The sequence below is a fragment of the Trichomonas vaginalis genome, chromosome III (assembly GCF_026262505.1).
Source record: "Trichomonas vaginalis G3 chromosome III, whole genome shotgun sequence".
Lineage (NCBI taxonomy): Eukaryota > Parabasalia > Trichomonadida > Trichomonadidae > Trichomonas > Trichomonas vaginalis.
The window spans coordinates 12,587,167-12,598,584 of record NC_067205.1 but is presented as its reverse complement, the minus strand read 5'-3'; the positions used below and the strand labels follow the sequence as shown (position 1 = coordinate 12,598,584).

At 34.5% G+C, this 11,418-nt stretch overlaps 4 protein-coding genes across 4 annotated transcripts, besides 1 other annotated feature; 2 read left to right on the top strand and 2 right to left on the bottom strand.

Annotated features, from left to right (window-relative positions):
- Positions 1–3,590: 3,590 nt before the first annotated feature.
- Positions 3,591–4,356, top strand: TVAGG3_0689990 (arfaptin homology (AH) domain/bar domain domain-containing protein; the record flags this gene model as incomplete). The annotated part of the gene is made up of 1 exon (XM_001316738.1): positions 3,603–4,250. The coding sequence occupies one exon, from the start codon at positions 3,603–3,605 to the stop codon at positions 4,248–4,250; it is 648 nt and encodes a 215-aa protein (XP_001316773.1).
- Positions 4,357–5,568: 1,212 nt separating this feature from the next.
- TVAGG3_0689980 (uncharacterized protein) lies at positions 5,569–6,134 on the bottom strand (the record flags this gene model as incomplete). The annotated part of the gene is made up of 1 exon (XM_001316737.2): positions 5,680–6,060. The coding sequence occupies one exon, from the start codon at positions 6,058–6,060 to the stop codon at positions 5,680–5,682; it is 381 nt and encodes a 126-aa protein (XP_001316772.1).
- Positions 6,135–6,808: 674 nt separating this feature from the next.
- TVAGG3_0689970 (ribosomal protein import into nucleus) lies at positions 6,809–9,494 on the bottom strand (the record flags this gene model as incomplete). Its single annotated transcript, XM_001316736.1, has 1 exon — positions 6,881–9,487. One exon carries the CDS (start codon positions 9,485–9,487, stop codon positions 6,881–6,883), a length of 2,607 nt encoding a protein of 868 aa, XP_001316771.1.
- A 130-nt stretch (positions 9,495–9,624) lies between these two features.
- On the top strand, positions 9,625–11,145 carry TVAGG3_0689960 (protein ubiquitination; the record flags this gene model as incomplete). The annotated part of the gene is made up of 1 exon (XM_001316735.1): positions 9,625–11,145. One exon carries the CDS (start codon positions 9,625–9,627, stop codon positions 11,143–11,145), a length of 1,521 nt encoding a protein of 506 aa, XP_001316770.1.
- Positions 11,146–11,347: 202 nt separating this feature from the next.
- Positions 11,348–11,418: part of a mobile genetic element that runs on past the window's edge.

Genomic DNA, 11,418 nt, shown 5'->3' with positions numbered 1-11,418 from the left:
TATGGCGCCGAAAATTTTTGGTGAAATGTCGTCGCATTTCACCAAAAATTTTTCGGCGCCATAGGAAGAATTGGAGGGTGTGAGATACTATTACATGCTATAGTACTCACACCCTCCAATTCTTAGCCAAAATGGCTAAAAATTGGGTGCAATGTCAACAATTGCACCCAATTTTTAGCCATTTTGGCTGAGAACTATGGTCTGCGAGGTACATAGATAGAATCAGTACCTCGCAGACTATAGTTCTCTATATGGCGCCGAAAATTTTTGGTGAAATGTCGTCGCATTTCACCAAAAATTTTTCGGCGCCATAGGAAGAATTGGAGGGTGTGAGATACTATTACATGCTATAGTACTCACACCCTCCAATTCTTAGCCAAAATGGCTAAAAATTGGGTGCAATGTCAACAATTGCACCCAATTTTTAGCCATTTTGGCTGAGAACTATGGTCTGCGAGGTACATAGATAGAATCAGTACCTCGCAGACTATAGTTCTCTATATGGCGCCGAAAATTTTTGGTGAAATGTCGTCGCATTTCACCAAAAATTTTTCGGCGCCATAGGAAGAATTGGAGGGTGTGAGATACTATTACATGCTATAGTACTCACACCCTCCAATTCTTAGCCAAAATGGCTAAAAATTGGGTGCAATGTCAACAATTGCACCCAATTTTTAGCCATTTTGGCTGAGAACTATGGTCTGCGAGGTACATAGATAGAATCAGTACCTCGCAGACTATAGTTCTCTATATGGCGCCGAAAATTTTTGGTGAAATGTCGTCGCATTTCACCAAAAATTTTTCGGCGCCATAGGAAGAATTGGAGGGTGTGAGATACTATTACATGCTATAGTACTCACACCCTCCAATTCTTAGCCAAAATGGCTAAAAATTGGGTGCAATGTCAACAATTGCACCCAATTTTTAGCCATTTTGGCTGAGAACTATGGTCTGCGAGGTACATAGATAGAATCAGTACCTCGCAGACTATAGTTCTCTATATGGCGCCGAAAATTTTTGGTGAAATGTCGTCGCATTTCACCAAAAATTTTTCGGCGCCATAGGAAGAATTGGAGGGTGTGAGATACTATTACATGCTATAGTACTCACACCCTCCAATTCTTAGCCAAAATGGCTAAAAATTGGGTGCAATGTCAACAATTGCACCCAATTTTTAGCCATTTTGGCTGAGAACTATGGTCTGCGAGGTACATAGATAGAATCAGTACCTCGCAGACTATAGTTCTCTATATGGCGCCGAAAATTTTTGGTGAAATGTCGTCGCATTTCACCAAAAAATTTTTCGGCGCCATAGGAAGAATTGGAGGGTGTGAGATACTATTACATGCTATAGTACTCACACCCTCCAATTCTTAGCCAAAATGGCTAAAAATTGGGTGCAATGTCAACAATTGCACCCAATTTTTAGCCATTTTGGCTGAGAACTATGGTCTGCGAGGTACATAGATAGAATCAGTACCTCGCAGACTATAGTTCTCTATATGGCGCCGAAAATTTTTGGTGAAATGTCGTCGCATTTCACCAAAAATTTTTCGGCGCCATAGGAAGAATTGGAGGGTGTGAGATACTATTACATGCTATAGTACTCACACCCTCCAATTCTTAGCCAAAATGGCTAAAAATTGGGTGCAATGTCAACAATTGCACCCAATTTTTAGCCATTTTGGCTGAGAACTATGGTCTGCGAGGTACATAGATAGAATCAGTACCTCGCAGACTATAGTTCTCTATATGGCGCCGAAAATTTTTGGTGAAATGTCGTCGCATTTCACCAAAAATTTTTCGGCGCCATAGGAAGAATTGGAGGGTGTGAGATACTATTACATGCTATAGTACTCACACCCTCCAATTCTTAGCCAAAATGGCTAAAAATTGGGTGCAATGTCAACAATTGCACCCAATTTTTAGCCATTTTGGCTGAGAACTATGGTCTGCGAGGTACATAGATAGAATCAGTACCTCGCAGACTATAGTTCTCTATATGGCGCCGAAAATTTTTGGTGAAATGTCGTCGCATTTCACCAAAATTTTTCGGCGCCATAGGAAGAATTGGAGGGTGTGAGATACTATTACATGCTATAGTACTCACACCCTCCAATTCTTAGCCAAAATGGCTAAAAATTGGGTGCAATGTCAACAATTGCACCCAATTTTTAGCCATTTTGGCTGAGAACTATGGTCTGCGAGGTACATAGATAGAATCAGTACCTCGCAGACTATAGTTCTCTATATGGCGCCGAAAATTTTTGGTGAAATGTCGTCGCATTTCACCAAAAATTTTTCGGCGCCATAGGAAGAATTGGAGGGTGTGAGATACTATTACATGCTATAGTACTCACACCCTCCAATTCTTAGCCAAAATGGCTAAAAATTGGGTGCAATGTCAACAATTGCACCCAATTTTTAGCCATTTTGGCTGAGAACTATGGTCTGCGAGGTACATAGATAGAATCAGTACCTCGCAGACTATAGTTCTCTATATGGCGCCGAAAATTTTTGGTGAAATGTCGTCGCATTTCACCAAAAATTTTTCGGCGCCATAGGAAGAATTGGAGGGTGTGAGATACTATTACATGCTATAGTACTCACACCCTCCAATTCTTAGCCAAAATGGCTAAAAATTGGGTGCAATGTCAACAATTGCACCCAATTTTTAGCCATTTTGGCTGAGAACTATGGTCTGCGAGGTACATAGATAGAATCAGTACCTCGCAGACTATAGTTCTCTATATGGCGCGAAAATTTTTGGTGAAATGTCGTCGCATTTCACCAAAAATTTTTCGAGCGCCATAGGAAGAATTGGAGGGTGTGAGATACTATTACATGCTATAGTACTCACACCCTCCAACTCCAATCAAAAATCGCATAAAATTTGCTACTTATTTCAGATTACCTCCCATTATAAAATATATCATTTGCTATCTCATCGTCCTATACTTCCACCCTATTGTATTTAAAAATATAAAATTTTTTGATAATTATTTTTATATCTTGAATTTTCAAACAATAGATTCACAGATAATAAATGGGAAATCTATCTCAACCTAGCCTTAAAGTACCAAACTCCTGCTTGCATTCTCACTCACAAATATTAAACATCCATCTCCAAAAAACTAAATTCTTCACAATTTTTTTTAAAATTGAGAACATAAAAAACGTATGCATTCAATAATTTAAGATACTAAAAATATTAAAAACTTCAAAATATCAGATAATAACGTTTTTCAATTAAAAAAAATATCATTTTGCTTTTCAATTCGAACATAAATCTTAAATATTTTTAATTAATATCTGATTTACAGCATTATTATCCATTTATAAATCTGACAATAAAGAAAAACCATCAGAAATAGTGTCACTTTCTGTCAAAAGTGAAGTCACACTATTTTTCATGCACAACACTTCCGAAACATTTGAATATTTAAGCGAACGTTAATCAGAAATAGGTCTTCTCATCTATCTGACTCACTTTAAAATTCTTAATTCTTTAGAAGAGAATTCCCATCTATTAATTTGTAATGTATTCAATTTTGAATTCGTGTCAAAAAACCCTATTAATTTCTGACGTTATATAAAAAAATATGTCGAAACTTTTCAAGATTGGAGTTCAAGCTATTAAAGAAAAGACAGGCATGGCAAATGAAGAAGTTGATCCCAAGTATGAAGATGCACGACAAAGATTTGAAATAATTCACGAAAAAGTTACATCATTATTTGAAGATATGCTTTTGTTGATCCGCGGTATCCAGCCTCTTGCAATTACCGGCAAAGAATTTTCAGACGCTGCCACAACGAATGCTATTGCTTGCCAAAATTCTCAATCAAAACCTGCAAAACAGCTCGCAAAGATGTTTGGTGATTTAATGGAGTGCATTAACAGTGATTTCATTAAAGACGAGTCTAAATATATTCAACAGCATATTCATGAAATCAAAGTTAAATTAGAAAGCATTGAAAGCATTAAAGATAAGCGAAGAAAGGCTTACTTACTTTACAGTTCAACAAAAAGTAACTTAGAATCAGTTCATCAAAAAGGAACTGATGTTAAAATTCAAAAAGCTGAAAAAGAATACTTAGACGCAAAGAATGAAATGGAAACATATACTCAGATGTACATAACGCAAGTTGATGAAATTTGGGAGCACCAATACGAAATTATTGAACAACCACTAAATAATTTATTCCGTTTGGCATATGTCTTGCTTATGAACTACATGAACAAATTTTAAAATTATGTTTCCAACTCGAGGTACCTGAATTCTATTTATTATTATTATTTTTAATTTCGGTATTATTTTGTCACATCCTGACAATAAAAAATGTTTTAATACTCGTTTTTATATCCAATTCTAAAAGCCATTACTTTTTACTTCCTACAGACAATTCCCCATGAGTTGTTATTTGATAAAATATCAGGAATTTTCTCGATTTTATAAGATATTTTTTTGATTACATATTGATGAGAAATGTAAACTTTGAATTCATTCATCATTTCTCTATTGAATTCATTCAAGAATTTTCTGAAAAAATGGTGATAAGTAAGATACTTGTGATTATTTTATTATTCACCATTGCGTCAGATCCATTAAAACTACAAAGATTGAACATGATTTAACTAAAATAGTAGTATTTTACTCTATATTAAAAACAAAAGATATAGGAATTAATGTACAAACACTCCAGGAGCGAAATATTGAGGTTGGTTTTGTGATTGATGATAAGGGAAGGCGGTTGGATAATAATTCGCAGGAAATTCATTGTTTTGATCAGGCCTTAATAAAGATCTTGTTGAATCATCGATTTCTTTGGGTTTTCTAAGCCAATTCAAAGCAATAAATGAAAATACAAGGAGTAATATCAAAATTGAAACCAAAATAACGAAAATAACTACAAGAACAAGATCCAATTCGCTTTCATCATAATCTTCATCATTTTCTTTAGCTGAGAAATGGATTATTTGAACTTCAAATAAAGTTGGTTGATGTTTGCTTAGTATATTGGAAAACGGATGTACAATGATCTCAGGATCAAGAGCTTCAAAGGAAAATCCTATTTTGGATTCATAATTTTCGGGTATGTGCGAAATCGTCAAATATAAGTTTTTATTTGGCATTTTCATATTACTGTTATAAGGTTTGCATGCATTTTCGGACGTGCAAACTTGAATTTGTTCAGATAAATTTAAATTTTCTGTTGAATCTATCGAGATTTGAGATCTTCTGTTTGTATACCAAATGCACACTTTGTTGTGTGATAATACTTTGCCGAATTTCGAATGTATTGTAAATTCATCGTAATTGAAATTTGAAATATAACGATAATCGCAATCATTTGGAAAAGAAAATAGTTTGAATGATACTAAGCAAGATAGTAATGGTTCAATATCAAATGAAACTATTGAGTTTGAAAAATCATAACCGGTATGAACAGTTGGGAAATATTGTGTCTCACGAAAACTTATGTTACTGTATCTTTTTTCATAAATCTCCATTTTTACCAGTGATGATGAATCGAAAACTATTGATAAATAAGGAACTGATGAATTTATACAGATATGTTCAGTTTCTTCAAGAGCAAATGTGTATTGTGTTGGTTCATTATTATCAACATTTACTGTATATGTACAAAATGAAGTCCCAAACGCTAAAAATAAAGGAATCATTTCCGATTTTTGGGTTTTTTTGCCAATAAAATAAATTTACATGTCAAAAAAATTAATGTATAAATATAACAATCGTTTAATAATTGAAATAAATAAAAATTGTACTTACTCTTCCTCTTCGACATGAGCATCTTCGTCTGATGGATCATCTGGCTCGCCGGTGCTCTCTTCTTCTTCCTCGATTGCTTTGGCAAGTCTGATGCTTTCCTGCTCGTTGAAGATAGCTGTATTCTTTTCAGTTTTGAGGAGGAAGCGGCTGGTGTTTTTAGCAGTGAAATCATCTTCTGGGTACAATGGGTAGTGGATATGCCATGAGTTTTCGCCAATGCTTCTGATTTCTGCAGCATAAAGATCAAAACCATTTGGATCAATAACATAGATCTGCTCGCCTGCAACAAATGTATGGTTTGTTGGCTTCTCGAACTCTGGGATCTCGTCACTCATTTCTTGTGAAAATGACACTTTTATACTTCATCCCGCCATAAGTTCTCAAATTTTTGAGTGTCATAAATTGTAAAAACATAACGATAAAAATTTTCAAGATTCAGTTAAAAATATTATTCCATTACTAAAATGGAAGTTTGTTGAATTCGTTTGGAAAAGTGACACCATTACAATACATCATAGCTGAGTTATTGGACGTAGCAATCGATTGGGAACTGTTGTATCATATATTTGTTATAATTTCAATGGTTTTGTTGTATCTAAACTATCGCATAGCTGTACATTCAATAAATCTTTTCCTCATTCATTAGTAAAGTTCCCCACTTCATTAAAACTATAGTTAACAATATCAAAAATATTCTTTGCCTTGTTGTCTTTGTCATGAGAAAGAATTTTTTCAATGATTTCTGAAATATGGCATGCAGAATTGCTGAAATTAATGAATAACTCGCGTATGTGAACTCTTAAAGCAATCATTAATCATATAGCAAATATATAAAATACTAAAAAATAAATTATGAAATATCCGATTTGATTAACTATTTATTGAATTATGAATTCTTCAAAACGATTTAAGGGGATACTAAAGCTAATCTGACTTTAATTCATATGTTCTTAAGAATCGTGGAAATTATTCTTTTGTAATTGCACTAAAATGCTAAATCAAATAGATTATGAAATGTCCGAATTCAGTTACTTTTTATTAACAAAAAAAAATAAAAAAACAAAAGTATATAAAAATACAAAAAATAATTAACATTTCGTTATATGCTGTAATACTTCAGATGCTTTTTGTTGCAACTGTTCAGTATCTCCTTCACTTATTGCGAATTCCAGTAACTTCACAACTACACTTGAATTCAAAATTACGTGTAGAGGTCTTCCAATTGTTACTGCTATTTCAGCGATCAAATCAACAGCTGCAGACAAAACTTCGTTATCTCGTTTCGTCCATCTAGAAACTATCTCAAAAATTGTGAAGAATGACTTCACTTTTTTAATACCATTTCTATCTGTTGAGAGAATTGGAAGTAATTGTTTGTAAGTACTTAAAACAGAGATGTGGAGTTTGCACAACAACATCATATCTCCACTTTCTTCATCATGTTGTTCTTTGACACTTTTTAGTTCATTTGCAATTGTTTGTAACAATTCATCCAGCCAATTAAAAGCGAGTTCACCAACTAAACCTGAAATATTTCCAATAACAGTAATAATGGAGTATTTCGTTGTTGGTGTTGCATCTTCTGCTTTTAATCTTTGTATCAACAAGCCAATGAACTCTGTGATTACTTCAGGGGGTAAAGTAACACCAGCGATGTATAAATCACCAAGTAATAAAGCGGCTGGTCGGATGGATTTTGGGTTCACCTGACCACTTAGCAATGGATATAAAATAGGCAACAATTGGTCTAAATATTTCATGAAAGAAGGACCAATTGAACAAGCTATTGCACCCATCGCTGGTAGTGATTCTCGAACTAAATCAATGTCGTTGGCTTGAACGATTTGCAACAACATTTCCATCATTTTGTCTTCTATTGTTGAAACAAGTTCTTTGTGAACAAATAAAATGTTTTCAACGACAGAACAGATCCATATCATCTTGCTGACAGTGTGGACTGGTGTATCTTTGAGATGAACACTAGGCATGTTGATTTGGAGCTGAGAAACAACTCTGTCGAGCACAATCATGCACTCATCAGGGGATGGAGTGGGTGTGCATGCAATTAACTGGGTAAGAGCAGCAAATGCATGATCGGAAACTGCATAGGCATGGTCTGAGGATTCTGTGGATTGTGTATCTGCTACATCGCATAAAAATTGTGATAATACTCCGAAATTATCGGTCAAAACTGAAACATCCGCGGTATCCGCAATGGACATGATGCACTGCTTAAGAAGCCAGCATGCTCTGCCCGATAATTTCGAGTATGCCGATACAATTTCGGATAATTTCTGAACAACTAAGGTAAACCGCTCCGAATTCATAGCGAGTTCTGAAAATTTCTGAATGCAGCGGCCGAGACACCACATTGCGGCTTCTTTTACGATGGGAATTGGATCATCCAGCATCGTAATGTAGATTCCGAGGGTGCTGAGTATGTTCTGAGGTATGGACTTGAAGCAAGGAATGCGTAAAGCCACGGAAATCATGAGAACTGAGGCAAATCTGATATTCCATTCGGGAGAATTGATGTTTGAGTCGACAAACTCAACAATTGTATCTCTCTGGGCTTCGCCAACTGTGCAGGCAAGGTCTGCGAGTGATAAAAACGCAGAAATTTCGGTTGAAAATTCAAGAGATGCGTTTTCATCAATGGAAAGAGTTAAATGGACAAGAGCTGTAAGTAAATTATCGAATACGCATATTGAAAATCCAAGGAAATGATCGAAATCTCGATGTCTCAATTTTATTCGACTTTTATCATCGATTAAGACATCGAATTCGACTTCTCCGATAAGCTGGAGTACTAAACAGGCCTGATCAATGCGTTCTTCGTTCCCTGAGTCGAGATTTAGTCCGATAAGTTCAATTATGTCATTTTTGTAGTCTTCGAGAAGCGGATAGAAGTAATCTATTGCTTTCATGAGTATGCTGAAGCCCTCTCTGTAAAGTTTTGGATTTTCTAATCGAATAAAATCGAAAATTGTTGAAATCATTGAGTTAAAAACGTCAGGGAATGACATAACTCTGTAGAAGAATGATAAGTTCTGTGAAAATATCGATGCAGCTAAATATTGTAAATTTTCATCCGATGGATCGTTCATTTGAGCCAAAATTCGCTGGAAAAGTATCGGAGAAAACTGGTGGAAGATCTGATCTTTGCCACAGTTTGGCGAATAGTCTGTGCAACAACGAGTAAAGCATAAAAATACTTGAAAAGCTGCAGCACGTTCATGCGGTGGATATGATAGGTCTGTCTGTTCTAGTAGTTGATGTATTTGCTCGTCAAATGTTTCGAGAGGATATTCAATTGCGAAAAATGCGCCAAGTAAGTTTGCGCTTTGAATTAGAAGCTCTTCATTGCCATTGTTAATGCATGACATAGTACCGAGAAAAAATTCGTTGCGGATGTTGATATCTATTTGACTCCAATACGTATTAAATTCTCTTTGTTGATCTGAAGTGCGTTTTCGAAAAAATGCATATAGTAAAACAGCTGCATATGGCTTTGAGGCACCAGTTATATTGGAATCGGAGATAATCTTCATTAAAAGGAACATATATAATTCAGGATTTGATTCTCTTAATTCGAGAATCCATTTTTCAGCAGGATTACGAATTTCTGAGTTGAATTCCCTCAGATTCTCTAATACCGTTGTAGCTTCGGTTATTAATTCTGAGGAAAGTTCCATATTTTTTTTCACAAAAAAAATTGTTTAAAAATTTGACATTTTTTCCGTAATTTAACTAATTTTAAGTTATTTTTATTAACAACATAGAGGAACTGATATTTATTAGATTAATTATATTTTTATATGTCAAAAATTTAATGTCAGATGAAGTTTTCTCACCAAAATTTGAGGATTTGATGCAATTGAGCTCAATTGGATTGAATAATTCTCTTTCTTTTTGGAGTGATATACATAATCCGTCGAATTTAGAATATTTAATCGCAAAAGCAAATTCATTTGTCAACCAGAAACGATTTGTTGATGCAATTCAACTGATAGAATCCGTTAAACCAGAAAATATTACAAATGAGCAAGCAAAAATTACATTTTATGAAGTTTTACTCGAATCATATTACGAATTAAACAAATTTGATATGATATCAGGGATTTTAAATAGCCAACAATTTAATGAAATCGAAAAAAGTCTTAAACTTAACATATTGGCTGGAAAATGCTACTTAAGAATTGATCAAACACAAGGAATGGGAAATGGTGCATTCCCGTTTTTCTTTACAGCGTATTCGCAATTTCCTTATTCCATAGATATAATTGATTACTTAATTGCTCTTGGATTCACAGATTTTCAGGAATATCCAGGAAATGATTTATTTAATCAATACGTTGAAGCGAGAAAAAATATATATTTCTGCAAATACAAAGCAGCAAAAGATATTTTATTCGAATTAGACAAGAAATTCCCAAAATGTCGGCCAATTTTGGTCCAACTTTGCATTTGTTGCCATATGATGAAAGATGATAGAGGACTTGAGCTATTTGTATCACAATTACCATGGAATGAGCTCGAAATCATCGATCTTCGAGCAGATTTTTTAAAATCTCAAGGCAAAGAAGAGGAATTAAGCAATTTAGTAGTCGACGCTTTAAACTACAATCCACAATCTGCTAATGCATGGCTCGCTTTTAGCCATCTGCAAGAGATGAAACGAGATTCAAACCGTGCTCTTCATATTACGAGCCACGCCATTAATTTGGATCCGAAATCGTATCGTGCATATTTTAGGCAGGGAGAGCTAAGGTTTTCTAAAGGGGATATCAACAGTGTGAAAAAAGCGAAAGAATCTTTCCTTAAAGCTCATCAGATACACGCCGAAATATACACATATGATGCTCTTGTCCACTGTGAGATGTTTATTGGTAACACAGAAGCAGCAACTGTCCTTTCATTAGAAGCTTGCCAAAAATTCTCTGATAAAAATACTCCTGAAGGATCAATGGCACTTACAATATTAGCTATAGCCCAAGGAAGAGTCAAACCAAACGAATCCCTTGAACTTTTACGAACAGCTTTGAAATGCGACGGAGAAAACATGGAAGCTCTTGGTAGACTTGTTGATTGCCATTGTGAATCACAACAGTTTGAAATGGCAATACAGTTGCTCCAAGAATTCTCTGATTGTAAGAGCATTTTCTTCATTTATTACAAATTTGCCGAAGTTTACACTTATATGAAGCAATATGAGAAGGCACTGGAATATATAGACAAAGCATTATCACTTAGACCTAATAATGATCGAGCAACAGAACTAAAATCTCATATTATTCAAATGATAGAGCTAAATGAAGAAGATGACGTCGGTGGAGCAAGATTTATATTGTAATAATAAATTGTATGTTTAAATCAATAATATTTTTTTATAAAAACTGAAATTTTTTATTAATTTTCTCGGAAATCTCATATTATTCAAATGATAGAGCCAAATGAAGAAGATGACGTCGGTGGAGCAAGATTTATATTGTAATAATAAATTGTATGTTTAAATCAATAATATTTTTTTATAAAAACTGAAATTTTTTATTAAGGGTGCCCTATAACGATAATGTAAACATCACAAAATTAACCTTATTAGAACTCGAATGAATGGATTATCCAG